This window comes from Hyperoodon ampullatus, assembly GCF_949752795.1.
Source record: "Hyperoodon ampullatus genome assembly, chromosome: 14".
NCBI classification, from domain to species: Eukaryota; Metazoa; Chordata; class Mammalia; order Artiodactyla; family Ziphiidae; genus Hyperoodon; species Hyperoodon ampullatus.
The window spans coordinates 64,266,375-64,285,028 of NC_136927.1; the positions used below are offsets into that span (position 1 = coordinate 64,266,375).

Here is an 18,654-nt window from a genome sequence, read left to right on the forward strand (position 1 = left end):
TTATTAAATGACATTGTGTTTAAATATATATCTTCCCCCTTTTTTTCTGTAGATAATTGTGTTCATAGTATATTCCCAGTCTTTAAGATCATATACTACTTTGTCATAATATTAGTGACTTCCTCCAGGTATTGTTTTGTCAACAAGTATTTCTTGAAGATGTGATGTACTCAAGCAATAATATTCTTTTTTTTTTTTTGGCCACACTGCAAGGCTTGCAGCATCTTAGTTCCCCAAGCAGGGACCGAACCCAGGCTCTTGGCAGTGAAAGCGCGGAGTCCTAACCATTGGACAGCCAGGGAATTCCCGCAGTGATATTCTTAAAAATAGTTATTATCCGTCAGATCTTCCATATTATAGGTAACGCCACAAATTAGTCTTGGATCTGTAGGCGTTCATAGGAAAGACAGTTTTAAGGATCTGGAAAATTACTAAATGAACTTATATGCAGGGATACCAACACTTTTCTGTTCTAAAAGTTATTTCCTGTGGCATCAAGAAATCAGCATCTGTATGTGCCTTGTAATTAATAATGAGACATGGAGTAAATGGAACCTTAAAAGTTGTAAACAATGGGCTTCCCTGGTGGCGCAGTGGTTGAGAGTCCGCCTGCCGATGCAGGGGACACGGGTTCGTGCCCCGGTCCGGGAAGATCCTACATGCCACGGAGCAGCTGGGACCGTGAGCCATGGCCGCTGGGCCTGCGCGTCCGGAGCCTGTGCTCCACGTCGGGAGAGGCCACAACGGTGAGAGGCCCGAGTATTGCAAAAAAAAAAAAAAAAAAGTTGTAAACAAGCCTATTAAGTGGGACCATTGACTATTTCCCATTATTTATCTTACTTAAGTAATTTTCATCTGCATATCCATATCTTAAATTTTATATTTATCATCTACCTTTTTATTTAAGTTAAAATTCTCTCCTGAATTTATATTTCTGAAAATTGTTTTTCTGTTTTCCTCAAATCTTAAAGCATCTGTCAATGGCTCACCATCTGCCACTTCTGAAAGCGATGGCTCTAGTACAGGCTCTCTGCCACCAACGAATACAAATTCAAATACATCTGAAGGAGCAACGTCTGGATTAATAATTCCTCTTACTATATCTGGAGGTTCAGGCCCTAGGCCATTAAATCCTGTACCTCAAGCTCCCCTCCCACCCGGGTGAGTAATTGCTTTTGGTTAACATGTTTTCTTTAGACTTCTGCATATACTTATTAATAAGGGAAATAGTACTGAACTCCATTCTTTAAAAAACTGTCTTATAACTCTGTATAGTGTGTTGGGGGAGGTCTAGAGTCAAACTGAACAAAAAAGCTTTGCCACATTTGAAATTTCTCCCTCATTTCCGGAGCAAAGTGAAAGAAAAAAAAAACTTTTTTTATTGAAGGACTCTGAGCCATAGAAAGTTCACCAAGACCAAGTAATAAAATAGTCCCAGATTGTCTTTTCTTTTGAAGGGGGGAAAATCACTTAATTTTTTTACCATTATAAATTCATAGCAGAGTAATAATGATTTAGGAAACTGAGAGGATTACAAATCAATCTCATGTAAATCTCTACTGATTATTTTTTAAATTAATAATACTCTGATAGTTATACACACACCACACACACACACACACACACACACACATACATATTTTGTGTCATTCAAATTAATCCAGAGCTCAGAATGCTAAACAGAAATTAATTGACTAAGTGATAAATTTAAAAACTCTCATGATGAGGAGTTTAATTGCTAAAGAGACTGTATTACTTGTGTGGGTAGTTAGGCCATTTTCCTTTTTGAAAGCCTACATGGGAAGCCAGATTAGAAAATTATTTGTGCAAGGGATAAGAAGTGATTGGTTCTTCTAAACTTTGTTGGTTTATTCCAACAGAGTGGGTGCTCTTAGAAGTGACTGGTTCTTCTAAACTCTGTTGGTTTATTCCTGTCTTTTTTACTTTGGGGATAAACCTACCAAAGAGACTGGAATACTCATATTGCCTTTGTCCTTGGTACTGTGCAGGAGCACATCTGAAAAAGTCTTATTCTTTGATTTCAGTGTTTCTAGTACCAGAACTGTCCTTTGCCCTTCAGTTAACAGCTCAGTCTTTCATCAGATTTCATAACAATAATTACAGTTTTCTTTTCCACTCAAGTCCTATGTATACCCTGATCAGATTGAGACAGTTTTTGTATCCTGAATGCATTGCTTTAAGCCTCTTTAGAAATATAAGACATCTCCTAAAGCAGATACTTCTGCAGGAGAAATCTCATCCACTGTGTGTCACCCTCAGTATAACATTTCTTGACTTTATTCCTAAATTCTTTTGGTATCTGCTTTATATACTGACATGCTTGTTTGTCTCAGCTCTGTAATATTGTCATATAAGAGAAGAAGACAAAGACAAGATTAAAAAAACAGGCTATTCGTACATGTAGCATATCAGCTTTTTAATTTTATGTTTAAGTTGGGAGCAGAGAGTGGACCAGCATGGACGAGTTTACTATGTAGATCATATTGAAAAAAGAACAACGTGGGATAGACCAGAACCTCTACCTCCTGGGTAAGTGTCTGTATTGAAGAAGAAAAAAAGTATTTATTCAGAACTATAGATTATATCTATACAAAAATCTTCCCTACCTTCCTACTTTTCCTCTTCTGTCGATCTTGTCTCTCTCTATTTTGTTTTATGATAGGTGTAGACTAAAAAGAAGAGAGTCAGGGAATTGATTGACCATGATGAATGACTTTTATTTTCACTCATTTCTGACCTAAAGAAAGATTCCGTTTCCTTTGTGAACTTTTACCTGGCTCAAACTGCAGGGTTTTAAGATTAGCTTTTTTTTTTTTTAACTGTATAAGAATTATAGCCCCTATCCTATATATGGTAAAGTTCATATTATAAAAAGCTAATATATAATAGTGAAGTCATTGCAAGATAGTTGGGAAAATATTAATATATTAATAATAATAAAATGAGGATATATTAATAGAATGTGTTAAGCATTTAACATTTATATTATATAAAATAATTGGAATAAAAAATATTTTCATTTGAGGGAAGTCAGTAGCAAATATGGGGAAATATTTAATCTTGCTAGTAGTCTTAAATACACACCTAAAAAGTACAGTGCTGGTGAGACTGTAGAGGAACTTTACCTCATAACATTGCTAGTGGTAGTATGAATTAGTTACAACCCTCACAGAAAGTATATATAACCATAATAATACCCATACCCTTAGTAACCCTTTCCAGGAAGTTTATCCTAAAGAAATAATGCAAAGGAAGAAAAACTTTTTTGATATATAAATGGTATTTATTATTTTACTACAGTTGGCACTCCAATATTGGAGGGGAAATATTGGGGGGGAAATTCCAAGATGTTTCAAAAGACAAAATTTTGAATTTTGAAAATTGAATTTCCCAAGCCCTGGCAACTATTTACATAACATTTTATTGACAGCTATTTACGTAGCATTTACATTGTATTAGGTATTACAAGTAATCTAGAGATGATTAAAGTATACTGGATGATGTGCCTGGTTATATGCAAATACTATGCCATTTTATATGAGGGACTTGAGTATCTGAGGAGTGTTCTGGAACCAATTCTGTATTTATAATATTAGACTAGTAGGCATAATAACCCTAAATAATCAACCAGGTAGATATCACCAAGTTATTTTATCAATGTTTACTTGATAAGTTATGTACCCATTTGAAATGGTAAATAAGATAGTTGTATTCTTGTGAAAAAGTGCTTTTTCTGACATCTGTGAAAAACACCCTCTCTCCCCCACCTTCTGTGTGTGTGTGTATGTTTCTGTCCCTATTAGGATTGCAACAGTCAAAAGAACATTTGAAAGAAAGAAAATGGGAGGTTTTGTCTTAATGGTTGTTTGAGAGTTAATCAGTAAGATACATTCTGTTTTAAAAACCTGACTGATACACCTTAACTTTTAAGAAAGAAATTTTTACACACATTCCTCTTAAGTTCACTTATAGACCATTTAAAAATATATAAAATAGGGCTTCCCTGGTGGCGCAGTGGTTGAGAGTCCGCCTGCCGATGCAGGGGACATGGGTTCATGCCCCGGTCCGGGAAGGTCCCACATGCCACGGAGCAGCTGGGCCCATGAGCCATGGCCGCTGAGCCTGCGCATCTGGAGCCTGTGCTCCGCAACGGGAGAGGCCACAGCAGTGAGAGGCCCTCGTACCGCGCCAAAAAAAAAAAAAAAAATTTATATATATATATATATATATATATATATATATATATATATATATAAAATAAAACACTTCAGGTAAATCAAAAGTAGTATTGCAAGAGAAAATCTTACCAAACCTGTACCAGGGCTAAAATGAAGTCCTGTTTAATTCTTATCTGTTTCATGAGTATTTGTTGAATCCAGTTGTTTTTGTCCTGATTTAGCTGGGAACGGCGGGTTGACAACATGGGACGTATTTATTATGTTGACCATTTCACAAGAACAACGACGTGGCAGAGGCCAACACTGGAATCCGTCCGGAACTATGAACAGTGGCAGCTCCAACGTAGTCAGCTTCAAGGAGCTATGCAGCAATTTAACCAGAGGTTCATTTATGGGGTGAGCATATGTACTTGCATTATAAACTTAATGAGTGTTTGATTTTTAACCTTTTCTTGCATATGAAATGTAAAGCACTAAAAAGAAAGTACAATAGGATGGCAACCCAGTTGTTGCTGTTGATAGATTATTATTTTTAGACCTTGTTTCCGGTATTCTGTGTAGGTGATTTATTCTTTTCTTTTTAAAAATTCCGGAAGTTCAAACTCCTTTGCTTTGTTACTGTCGAAAATAAAAAAGAAGTTAGGACAACTTAAAACTCATTTACGAAAGAATAGTAAAAATAAATCCAAGCAGTTTAAAAAGAAAACAGTTCTGAATTTAATACTGCCTAACTTAGCAGAGCATTAGATGGCTTGGGTCTAATAGCACCTGACTCAATTGTAGTGAACTAATGATGGAACTGAATCATTTTATAACATATAAACGTAAAATTTATGCAATAATTATTTGGTGCTGTGGTAGACTAAAGAAATTTGATTCCTTATAGGATGATGTTAAATATATTATTATGGCTTTAAAACCATATTATCTTTGGTATCAAAACATCTCATTTCTGGAAATGGTTTAAATTTTACATAAACCAACTCTCCAAGAGTTCAAGAGAAGCTGACCCTCTCCGTTGCCATCTCTTCTCTTCTACTACCATCAGTATCATCCCTGTTAGAATCCATAAGAGTAAATTCCTATTCTCACTAGGCATTACCTTTTTTTGCTTTTTCTCCATATTTCTGTTTCTTGGACCTCATCATCATAACAATCACTCACTGATGTAGATAAATACACCTTTATCAGCAGCTTTCCCTTCACTACCTGGTTATGACTAAAATAACTTGCTTTCACGCAACAGTTTTTCTTGCTACCTTCTGTCACAGCAGAAAATAGCTGTCACTATCTTCCCCTTCCCAGTGGTTTTAGAGGTGAAATTAATTTTTGTCTCGTCTACTTTACCGTTTTCGTTTTATTTTCTACAATGCTGTTTTACGTCTTCCTTTCTTTCTAAATTATAATCACCTTTGGTATGCCTGGCTAAATTTCTTTTAGGTTTGAATACCTAGCTTGCCTGCCTTCTTAAAAGCTAGTTTCCACATAGGTGTCCAGTGGAAAGAGCATGGGCTTTGGAGTCGGATACATCTGGGTTCAAATCCTGGTTCTACAGTTACTTTCTCTGTATGACTTTGAGTAAGTTACTTAACCTCATCAAGACTCATTTACTTTATCTATACAATAGATCCATATATAAAATTACCTCAGAGGGTTTTTTATTTTTGAGGATTCTGTAAAATAAAGTTCCTAATATGTTTGGCACATACTGGTTACATAGAAATGTTAGTTTTCATCTTTTCTCTCCCTCATATCCACAATTGCAAATGTGCCCTTTATCTCACTTTTATAATACATGATCTTTTTTTAATACATTTATTTATTTATTCATTTATTTAATTTTTGGCTGCATTGGGTCTTTGCTGCTGCACGCAGGTTTTCTCTAGTTGCTGAGAGCGGGGGCTATTCTTTGTTGCAGTGCGTGGGCTTCTCATTGTGGTGGCTTCAGTAGTTGTGGCACACGGGCTTCAGTAGTTGTGGCTCGTGGGCTCTAGAGCACAGGCTCAGTAGTTGTGGCACACGGGCTTAGTTGCTCCGTGGCATGTGGGATCTTCCCAGACCAGGGCTTGAACCCGTGTCCCCTGCATTGGCAGGCGGATTCTTAACCACTGCACCACCAGGGAAGCCCCTATAATATATGATCTTTTATTTTATTTTTATTTTCATTGAAGTATAGTTGGTTTACAATATAGTTATTCAATGTATATAGGTATACAACATAGTTATTCAAATTTTTATAGATATTCCATTTAAAGTTATTATAAAATAGTGACTATATTCCCTGTGCTATACAATATATTCGTTGTAGCTTATTTATTTTGTATGTAGTAGTTTGTACCTCTTAATCCCCTACCCCTATCTTGCCTCTCCCCCTTTCCCTCTTCCCACTGGTAACTACTAGTTCTCTATATCTGTGAGTCTTTTTCTATTTTGTTCATTCATTTGTTTTAGTTTTTAGATTCCATATATAAGTGATAACATACAGTATTAGTCTTTCTCTGACTTATTTCACTAAGCATAATACCCTCCAGGTTCATCCATGTTGTTGCAAATGGCAAAATGTCCTTTTTTTTGGCCGAGTAGTATTCCACTGTGTATATATACCACATATTCTTTAGCCATTCATCTGTTGATGGATACTTTTTTTACTTCCATATCTTTCTTGGCTATTGTAAATAAAGCTGCTATGAACATGGTGGTGCATGTATCTTTTTGAATTAGTGTTTTTGTTTTCTTCAGATATATATATCCAGGAGTGGAATTGCTGGATCATGTGGTAGTTCTATTTTTAGTCCCTTTTTTTTTTGGCTGCACCATGTGGCATGCAGGATCTTAGTTACCTGAGCAGGGATTGAACCCGTGCCCCCTGCAGTGGAAGCACGAAGAAGTCTTAACCACTGGACTACCAGGGAAGTCCCTGCTTTTAGTGTTTTGAGGAACTTCCATACCGTATTCCAAAGTAGCTGCACCAATTTACGTTTCTACCAATAGTGTACAGGATTCCCTTTTTCTTTACATCCTCACCAACATTTGTTTTGTGATGTTTTCAGTGATAACCATTCTGATGGGTGTGAGGTGATATCTCATTGTGGTTTTGATTAGTGATGTTGAGCATCTTTTCATGTGCCTGTTGGCCATCTGTCTGTCTAGTACATGATATTTTTTTTTTTTGCTGTACTTGGGCCTCTCACTGTTGTGGTCTCTCCCGTTGTGGAGCAAGGACTCTGGACGCGCAGGCTCAGCGGCCATGGCTCACGGGCCCAGCCGCTCCGCGGCATGTGGGATCTTCCCGGACCGGGGCACGAACCCGTGTCCCCTGCATTGGCAGGCAGACTCTCAACCACTGTGCCACCAGGGAAGCCCTAGTACATGACCTTTAAAAACACTATTTTTAAAGACAGATTTAACAGATTTTTGGAGCACCTACAGTGTGTATTGCTTTATTGTAAACTTGACCAATTAAATACTCAGAGTCTTTGGAACTTTTCTAGAATTGCAGCTTTTACTCATCAACCATTTTCCTTTTTTTTTTCTTCTATCCAAATTCTTACTCTTTGCTCTGGTTATAGAGTGGTTCTAAATTATAAAGAACTTAAACAGCCTATTTTAGTTATGAACTGAATTGAACATTCTTAATACCAGCTACTTAAAAAGTGGTGGGGTGGGGCTTCCCTGGTGGTGCAGTGGTTGAGAGTCCGCCTGCCGATGCAGGGGACACGGGTTCGTGCCCCGGTCCGGGAGGATCCCACGTGCCGCAGAGCGGCTGGGGCCCGTGAGCCATGGCTGCTGGGCCTGCGCGTCCGGAGCCTGTGCTCCGCAACGGGAGAGGCCACAGCAGTGAGAGGCCCGCGTACCGCAAAAAAAAAAAAAAAAAGTGGTGGGGTGTTGCTGATAAAAGTCTGTTTATTGGGTAGATGCAGTGGTCTTTGTTCTGACCGTGGTTACGGGGCAGTAGATGCTCATACACCTAGCATTTTTAACCTCAGAATGGATGATGGATCGCCGTGTAATGGCTCTGGCCCATGGCTTCATTGTGCCTGTACCCCCCACCTTATCTGTCCAGGGAGAGCCTGTGGGATAGGCTTGGATCTTAGAAAATTATCAAAACAGATTGTCATATGCCAGACTACTCCGACCTGTTCTGTAACCAGGGTTCAAACCTTGTGTAGTGTTTCTCCTTGGTTACCCTGTTTTCATTATTGTGTCTGTCAGGAGGAGCAAGGCCACTGCTTGACAGGTCTGTCTTCCAAGAGCTTTTTTTTTTTTTTTTTTTTTTTTTTTTTTTTTTTTGCAGTACGCGGGCCTCTCACTGCTGTGGCCTCTCCCGTTGCGGAGCACAGGCTCCGGACACGCAAGCTCAGCGGCCATGGCTCACGGGCCCAGCCGCTCCGCGGCATGTGGGAACTTCCCGGACCGGGGCACGAACCCGTGTCCCCTGCATCGGCAGGCGGACTCTCAACCACTGCGCCACCAGGGAAGCCCTCCAAGAGCTTTTAAATGAGAAATGGAATATCTCTCGTATGCTTTTAAAACTTTTTCAGTCAGTTAACCTAGTTGCTGTAATAAGTCATTGACATGGGGGCGGGGGTTGGGCGGGGAAAGACCGACAGTGGGGGAAACTGCTATAAATTTAGACTTTAGAGACTAAACCAAATGCAGTATGATGACTTTGTTTGGATTCTGATTTGACCCAGTAAGCAACCAGAGGCATTTAATTAGGGATTGTATATTAGATGATAAAATTAACATAGATTCTTTGCTAGGTGTGATAATGATATTGTGGTTGTGTAAGAAAATGTTCACAAATTTTAGAAAGGCATACTAAAATACATAGGAGTGAAATGATGACTGATTTTTTTTTTTTGCTTCAGCAAAGAATATGGAAGAAAAATAAAGAAATGTGGCAGTTTTGGTAATTGTTGAATCTTGTTGCTGGGTATATGGGGTGCACTGTCTTATTTTACTTGTGAGTTTTTTTTCCATAATTTTTTTTGAAGCAGTTAGTCTATTATTTATTTGCCTTATCTTACTTAAAGGAGAAAGGGCTTAACCACATCTTACTGAAAGACCACAAAGTATCCCCCACTTCATTATACATTTAAACTAAAACATAGTCATTACCTCTTCACACTACTCAGTATGACTTTTGCTTCTCTTTTTCCAGTGGTTTACTCCTACCTTCCTTTTATCTAACCAAACCTCTCTCTCCACCAATGTGATAATTTCAAACAAATTTAAGAAATCTTCTATACAGTTCTAGGCTTGTCAACTCCTTCCAACTGGAATTCTTTTCTTTTACTCATCTGACAGCCTGTTCTTCCTGCTCCCCCAACTCTCTTCTCACAATTCTTTGTATATACCATGTCCTGTATATGATACTCTATTTTTGAGTTACAAATACAAAATTTTTCTTAACCAGCTGACGACTCTGAGTACTGTTATTTATAAGTGACTCTTGGGGGATTTATGTATTTCTCTAATTTACTGATTTGGAGCTAAAGAAGGGGAAAAAATGGTCATTTGGGTGTAAAATTACTTGTAATATTTGAATTTCAAATAGTTTCAAATGTTAAATAATGTTGACAAAGTTTTTTTCTTCATGAGAGTGCATTGGCTTTTATTCTTGACTGTGTCATACTTCTCTAAGATGTGAACTCTGTAAGAGTATGTTATGTTGCACATGGCCAGGGAAAGGCATATCAGAATTCATAAGCCTGCTCTCAAGTTATCTGTTTAAGTTGTTCATTATTTCACCATTTTGGGGGTTGTTCTTTTTAGAATCAAGACTTGTTTGCTACATCACAAAATAAAGAATTTGATCCCCTGGGTCCCCTGCCACCTGGATGGGGTAAGTCACATGGATTTTTAAATTGAATTCAGTTATTTCAACAATTAGGTATTTATGGATGGATGATATACCTTGCGCTTGCTTGAGTGAATATCTGGAAAGCTTTTGGGGTGTGTTGGTTTAATTCAGAGTGCCAAATAGGTATTTAATTCCCCCAAAGTTCTAAGTTACTCTTCTAAAATATAAAAATATTTTGCCCACTCAGCATAAGAAGAAATGGATTATGATACACATGAAAATCTGGATGGACCTCAAGGGGCATTATGCTTAGTGAAAAAAATCCATTTCAAAATATTGTATACTGTGTTATTCAATGTATATAACATTCTCGAAATGACAAAACTATAGAGATGAGAAATAGATTAGTAGTTGCCAGGAGACAGAGCCACTGGTAGGTGCTTACAAATATAGGAGGTAACGTAAGTGGTTCGTATGTAGTGGTGGAACAGTTCTATATCTTGACCATGGTGGTGATTACACAGATCTGTACATGGAATAAAAGTGCATAGAACTATATATTTACAAAAATGAATTCAAACTTTAAAAATTAGTGAAAATTGAATAAAGTTTGTAGTCAACAGTAATGTACCAATGTCAAATTTCTGATTTTGATATTGTGCTATAGCTACATAAAATGTCACCATTGGAGGAAACTGGTTGAAGGGGGTATATGAGATTCTTTGAACAATTTTTGCAGTATGCTGTAATACTTATTTCAAAACAAAAAGCTTTAAAGATTATTTTGATCGTATTGGTGCTTCGAAAACATAGTTCAGAGGTTGATTGAGTTGATGTTATCTGAAAGAACAGTGGAAGGGGGAACATATTGGGGTGGTGACTTTGTGTCCTGCATGAGCATGCTCTGTTATCAAGTATCTTAGTTATTAAAACTTTTTATAGACTTTAAGATGAGCCTGCCCTACCAGATTATTTTATATCCATTATATAAGTCATAGAGCTGTAGCAAGTTTCCAGAGTAAACACGGCAATATAGAAACAGTTTTGCACGGAAGAGAAAGAGAATATAGAAAGTGCAAAACAGCAAAGTAAAGCCATTTATGGAACCAGTTGAAGTTTTATCTTCAAGAGCTGCAGATATTTCAGAAAGTGATATTTCTAGTCTTGTTGGGAAACATCAGTTTCTAAGATAGATTGCTCTAGCATTACTTTATTTAGGAATGGAGGGGAAAGATTGATGTCAAGGTCGCATGAATCTGGGCAATAAATGATACTGGCTGTGTAAGCCTGCTTTTCAGTTACCCCATTGCCCTTAAAGATATTTATCCCTAGCATTCCTAGGAGTCAAAGACGTAAAAAAATATAATAGTTCATAGTTATAACTATTATTGTCACTAGCTTGTAGCAAAGGGAAGGCATATGAAAGTTGTGAATTTCTGTCTTTACCAGTGTCTGGTAGTTTAGTAAGGAGTCTTTTGGATCTGTGGGAGCCTTGTAATGGACAGTTTATTATTGGTATGAAGTACTTCAGAAGAAGGGATGTTGTTCTTTTGAGGCATATTGAACTAGACCTGCTTGGTTGCATTCCCAGACCTGGATGGTCTTCTCAGCTTTATTTCTAGAGTTGTTTTATGTTTGTGTTACAGAGGAGAAACGATATACCTGTAGGTCGTGTATTCATCCTCTTAATTTTAGTGCAGAAAAACCATGACCTGATTGGCTTTTGTTAGAAACACAAACTATTTTGCTCCTTCTCCATGGCATCTGTTAAGAAAAATTGTTTCTCGCTCATAGAAGCATGAATTGCAGGCTATGTTGCCTTTATTTCTAAAGCTTTTCCTGCAAATCTGGTCCTTGTCTTCTGTATTTATTATTATCTTCAACATCAGTATTTCTCATTTTTACTTTAGCCAACAACACCTCCATAAAATACTGCCTCAAGAGACCCAATTCCAGCTTATGTATGTTATCAGAATTTTGCCTTGGTTATTTTACATTCTGCTTATTTTTAGGTTTCACACTCCTGAAGTTGAAGTGCAACCCCTCCCCCTTTTTAAATGAGTTCACGATCATTCTATTATTCAGACTGATCACTGCTTTATGATTCTCTGCCTTTGGGGCATATGCATTATTTGTTGAGCCAGTGACAACACTGGTACTATCACAAATGAGAACCACCCAATAGACCCTCAGCATTGATCCAGGAAATAAAATCCCAGTTTACAGCCTGTGTTGATGTTCTAAAATTGTTAGCATTATTTTTGTGACACCGTGTATTTTTAAATCCAGCTTCTTCACCCTTTCAGACTTCTGTATGCTAGGACTAGACATTACTACCTTACAAGCTGACAGTGAAGAATTTTTAACACCTGCAAACTATAGAGGCTGGAGAACAAAGAATACTTTTGGTTCAACGATATAGTCTAATAGGGCTTTGTATAGCAGGTTTACCCATCAAGTATAAAGCTATTTTCTCATTTTCAGAGTTGCTATGAAAAAATACATAGAACAACAAGAAGCTTCTGTTTTTCAGTGTTTTATTCATCAAGTCAGGAAGTGGTTTGATGTGCGTTCAGGCTTGGTGTTCAGTTATTTAGAAATTGTTTATCATGTGGTTTTTTGAACGAAGTAAGAAATCAGCTCTGTAGTCACAGTACTTCTCACTAAGCAGGTGAGCCTTCAGTTTGCAAGCGCATCACCTTTGAAATTTTGGTTTTCACAGCCTCTTCCAAGAAATGCTTTTATCAGTACTATATACTTAGAACAAACATAGAAATAAGTTTTCTATTAACTTTATCTTACCTCATGTTAGTTTTTTTTTTGTTTTGTTGGTTTTTTGTTTTTGTTTTAAAAATGTTTTTAAGCTTTTATTTAGAAAGGCTACCTAGTAAAATCACAACTACAAAGTGTGTGAGCTATAATCTAAGTGCACAAACTAAGTATTTAAAATGTCAAACAGATGTTTTTCACTGAAAAAATCTGCTTGGTTAAGACAGTTAAAAATGAGGGACTTCTTGGTGGTCCAGTGGGTAAGACTGCGCTCCCAGTGTAGGGGGCCTGGGTTCGATCCCTGGTCAGGAAACTAGATCCCACATGCATGCCGCAGCTGAGAGTTTGCATGCCGTAACTAAGAAGTCTGCATGCCACAGCTAAAGAGCCTGCACGCTGCAGTGAAGATCCTGTGTGCCACAACTAAGACCCAGTGCAGTCTAAATAAATAAATTTTTTTTTTTTTAAAGACATTTAAAGTGATAAAACCAAAGCACACAAAAAAAGTTCGGGAATAAGGCAAAACTACACCAAAGCCTTAAATCTGTTCATCTGAAAAGAAAGAAAAAGGAATATCTCCATGCCATCCCTAGCTTCATGCCACCATTCAGTAAACACTGACCATGGGTAAGAAGAGGGTGTCCTTAGCTGAGGTCAGTAACTCACCAGCTCTGATGTGGTTGGCAGGGTGCTCAGACTTCAGAACCATTGGAGAACCCAGGCAGTGACTCTGTTCATGTTAGCTTTTTGAAGAGAGAATATCTGACCCTGAAATCTGAACTTACGTGGCAGTTAAAAGGTGAATATACACTCAACTATGCACTTAGGATATTAATTTTAGATTATAAAAGTTACTTAAAAATTACTTGCACACAAGAAATTTATTAATTCTGTAAGTGTATTTAAAAATTTAAATTTGACTGCCAAGAACATTAACTTATTTTGTTTTTATGTAGCTACAACTGTGTAGCACTGTGGGTGCTTCTTTTTGCCTCAGAGACAGCTCTTAAAGTTGGTTACATGTTTCCACACTCAAGGTTCCATGACCGGCAAAGCCATTTTTATTATTCAGGATGTGTCAGAAGATGCAGAGTCCATTTTCTGTATATTATACACTCTGGAAGTTCTATTTCCATTTTAGCTCAGCTGGTATAGAAACTACCTGAGATGTCAGGAGCAGATTCATGATGCCAATATATCCCTTCTGTGCCACCTCCACCCCAACCCCTACCCCCTGCCCCAGTATCATCACTGCTACTTGCGATCATGGAGTCAGTCCTGGAGATAAGTTAAAAGTTACCAAACACTAACTTTACGAGGCTATATAATTTGGCCTAACTCTCATCTGCAATATCTTGCTTAAAGAAAGATCCAAAGGATCTAAATAAATGTTGTTTGAAAAACATATGAACTTTCAAACCATAGGAAATAAAAATTGGCTTTATCACCATGGAGTTAAACTTAATTTTTTTTTTTGAAAATTGCTAATTTTAAGATAACCGTGCTTTGTAAAATGTGGGAATCCATTTCATACTATTGAATACTTCAGTTTTCATTTTTAGACATCTTTGCCAAATTTAAAAGATTCAGACACTGGAAGAGACCGTTCTTTTGAAGAATTAATTTGTAATGGAGCAGAGAAGTCAATAGTTCAAAACAACAGAACTAGTATTAATATTAACATTTCAAAACTATTTGGTTATTAAAAGAGAAAATAATATCCACACATCTTGTAAACCTTAATGAGAAATCTCAGAGAAGCGGGGCAAATTGTGTAGAATGGGTATAAGAAAACAAGGAGAATTCTAAAGCAAGAGGCAGGTGGGTAAACAAGCAGCTGCTTCAGATACAGTAACTTAAAGAGCCGAGGGCCTCCCTGGTGGCGCAGTGGTTGAGAGTCCGCCTGCCGATGCAGGGGATACGGGTTCGTGCCCCGGTCTGGGAGGATCCCATATGCCGCGGAGCGGCTGGGCCCGTGAGCCATGGCTGCTGAGCCTGTGCATCCGGAGCCTGTGCTCCGCAACGGGAGAGGCCACAACAGTGAGAGGCCCGCGTACCACAAAAAAAAAAAAAAAAAAAAAAAGAGCCGAGCCCTTCTGCCCAACCCTTGTGTAAAAAGTTACTATAGATATTTAGGATTTGGAAACTGGTTGTATTAAGAAACAGGATATATTTTGAAACAGTGTCTTTTCTAGTTGAATAATGCCTAGCATATAGCAAAGAAACAATTAAGTTATATCCCCCCATTGTATTTTAAGAAATGAGATGGTGTGATATGAAAAAAATCTCTGAATTCAGATGTCAGTTTCCATCCTCTAGCTGCTACTTAATTCTGAAATTTGGGCCAGATCACTAAGCCTGTCTGAGTTACCATATCTTCAAGATAAACGAAAACTTCCTACTCTGTGGGACTTTTAAGGTTAAAATGAGGTCATGTATGCAGAGTTAAAACAGTTAATTATTCTTGCTGCTGGTTGGATTGAACAGAAAGGTCCTATGGGCAGTACATTGTGAATTATGTCTTTAGTTTCTAGGACAGCACCAGGGACCGGTTTTGTGGAAGACAGTTTTTCCAAGGTGGGGGCATGGGTGGTGGTGGTGGGGAATGGTTCACGCGGTCACGCGAGCCAGCAAGCAATGGGGAGCAGCAGGCGAAGCTTCGCTTGCTCACCCTCTGCTCACCTCTTCCTAACAGGCCGAGGACCCAGGGGTTGGGGACCCCTGTTCTAGGATAAAATGATATTTTATAACTTGAGTAAGTATGTGGATTTAATAGTGAGAGAATAAATTAAATCTTTAAAGTTGTGATTTTAAAACTACAAAATCAACAGAGCAGCGAGAAAGGGGCAAAATCAGCTCATCTTATTTTAATTTGAAGAAGCAGACTATGCCAACTCTAATGCTTTGCCTTTTTTCGTTTGTTTTAAAGAGAAGAGAACGGACAGCAATGGTAGAGTATATTTTGTCAACCACAATACTCGTATTACACAATGGGAAGACCCCAGAAATCAAGGGTAAGAACTTGCAGTTATTAGTGTATAGATAACTTCTTAAAGATTGTACCCTATTTCCAACTCAGTTATGAAAAAGATCAAACCTACATATTCTTTCCCCAAAGGCCTTAATTACCCATATACTTAAGAAAGAGAAAAAATTACACTATTACTTCCATATAATGAATGTGGGTTTCTTGAGAGTACGGGGGGGCGGAAAACCTCGCTGGTATATACAAATACAGGGTGTGTGTGTGTGTGTGTGTGTGTGTGTGTGTGTGTGTGTGTGTGTGTGTGTGTGTGTGTGTGTGTGTGTGTGTGTGTGTGTGTGTGTGTGTGTGTGTGTGTGTGTGTGTGTGTGTGTGTGTGTGTGTGTGTGTGTGTTTTCCCCCAAAAAATATCTGTTTGTTAGTAAGACCAGATTACTAATTCTGAAGTGGGGTTTTGCAACCTGACATCTCTGGAATTCAGGGAGTATATGACTTAGAGGGGAAAAATACATATTCATTTTCAGTAACCTTTACCTGAAACTGAGTGTTCTTTCCATTATGATTGAGGCCACAACCATAATATTAGAACTAACAATGCCTAGGACTTTGCCACCAGTAGAAATCACAGGTTTTTAATATCTTTCTGCAGTTGTTGCAGATATCTCAATATATTGTTTACACACATCATTATAAGAACTTGCTAGTTAATAAGGCACTAAAGAGATACATTATTTATTATAAGTTTGGCTTTTTAATATTTATTATGTATATGTAATTGTTTTTCTTTATAACATTATGTGATAGTGTATGTATTAGTTTGCTAGAGCTGCTTTAACAAAGTACCACAAACTGAGTGACTTAAACAACAGAAACTTGTCTTATACATATTTTAGGAAACTAGATAGAAGTTCAAGGTCAAGGTGTCAGCAGAGTTATGCTCCCTCTGAAGGCACTAGGAAAGGATGTGTTCCAGGTCTCCTATCTTTGATAGTTCCTTGGCTTGTGCAGCGTACCTCCAGTGGCATTCTTCCTGTATGCATGTCTCAAGGTCCAAATTTCCCCCTTTAATAAGGACATTGATCATACTGGATTAATGGCCCACCTTATTCCAGCATGATCTCATCTAATTACATCTTTAATAACCCTGTTTCCAAATAAGGTTGCGTTCTGAGGTACTGAGGGTTAGGATTTCAGCAGAAGAATTTGTGGGTTGACACAGTTCAGCCCATAGCAGTATGTAATGCTATGTGTTTATCAGATTTCCAAAGGGTTCCATTCTGCAGGGAATTTGGTAAGCTATATAGTCAGAAGGCACAGTCCCCACAAAATTGTCCTCACTTAAGACATCAGGCACAAGCTGGGAGGTCTCCAAGACTACTCTCACTTCAGACTGACTGACTACAAATTTAAGGTGTCTACCCAACCACTTTCAGGTTCAATAACTCACTAGAGAGACTAGAACTCTCTGAAACCTCTTATACTCACAGCGTCCTTTATTACAGGGAAAGGATACAAACTAGAACCAACAGAAGGAAGAGATGTATAGGGCAGAATCTTAGAGTGTTCCAAATGCCCAGAATTGATGTGGAACAGTATGTGTTGAGTATTGCCAACCAGAGAATCTCACCCTAGTCTCTAGTATCCAGAGTTTTTACTGGGGCTCCATCATGTACTGCCTGCATAGCTAACCTTTAGTTTCCAGCTCTTCCCCACAGTTTGGGCTAATACCTATAGTGTCTAGTTACTCCAGAGGTTAGAGCTGATATGGCATATTCCAAAGCCTCCCTCATAAATCACAGGATTGACGGTCTGGTGTTCGAAGCCCCTAAGCAAACAAAGATACACTTGACAGGCAGGACATTCCAGAGGCCTAGAGATCATCTCCCAGTAGCTGAGGGCAGAGGTCTGACCTCTGTTTGGGCGTGATTAAATCTTCACATCTACCATAGGTCAGGGTTTTAAGAACCTCTATTTTAAAGGCGTGCTTTAAATTTAAAATCTATTTCTGGGTGCCAGCAAATCACAACATTTTATGGAGTTATGGTATTTAACTTAAATATTTTCAATTTCTTAAAAAGGAATAATTAAGAATTTTATAGGTAACATTTCTGATTTCTCTTTAAAATTCTATCACTAAGGATAGAATACACCATGTCACCTTTCTGTAATTTGCTACCATTTTTTGTTCCCCCTTGGACCTTTAAAGTTTCAGACCTAAAGTCCGAATCATATTTTTATAAATAATACAAATGACCCAGTTCTATCCAATTTGTTTTCAAGAAAACAACTTGTTACTGAGCCCATCTTGCAAATATGATTACAACAAATGAGAAGTGTTATCTTCTTAAATTTTTAGTAGTCTGTTTTGTCTGACATTTGTATTTAGTTCTGTAAATATAGTTAAATGTTCTTAGCTTTTTGACATAGTTCACAAAGTACTGTTCTAGGCAATGGTTCTAAGCCTTTTGTTCTTCTGAAGTACACTTGAGGAAAGTGACACTCCTGTCAGCAGTAGTGGCTCTCTAAAACAGTGAGATTAAATGCCTCTAACCCTTCCTTTTCTTCCTTTCTGATGTGAACTTGAACATTTCCATTGCTTTGCCTGCCTTCTCACCAAACCCACCAGATGAGAAAAATGAAACTGTAGAATAGAGAAAAATGAACTGGAAAATATGGATGAAACTTGGAACACTGAAGTTTAGAGAGATTAAGCAAGGTCTAAAGATAGGTATTAAGGAAGTGGGTAGGAATACTCCATTAAGAACATTTGAGTTGCCTTAACAGGAATAATAGAGATTCTGGACAAGGCGAAAGGCTTCACTTGGAGGTTTGACAGACCGTGTCTTGTTTAGGGAAATGGTGAGTAGGCGTACACTACACAGGGTTCATGGAAAGGA

At 37.9% G+C, this 18,654-nt stretch overlaps 1 protein-coding gene across 1 annotated transcript in view; it reads left to right on the plus strand.

Annotated features, from left to right (window-relative positions):
• ITCH (itchy E3 ubiquitin protein ligase) overlaps positions 1–18,654 on the plus strand; it is a gene marked incomplete at its 5' end in the record, with an annotated part of 75,313 nt that overhangs the window by 31,031 nt on the left and 25,628 nt on the right. Inside the window, 5 exons of the mRNA XM_079719557.1 lie at positions 972–1,161; positions 2,455–2,550; positions 4,421–4,595; positions 9,978–10,047; positions 15,704–15,788. Coding sequence (XP_079575683.1) covers positions 972–1,161; positions 2,455–2,550; positions 4,421–4,595; positions 9,978–10,047; positions 15,704–15,788 — 616 coding nt within the window. The remainder of the gene's footprint in view (positions 1–971; positions 1,162–2,454; positions 2,551–4,420; positions 4,596–9,977; positions 10,048–15,703; positions 15,789–18,654) is intronic.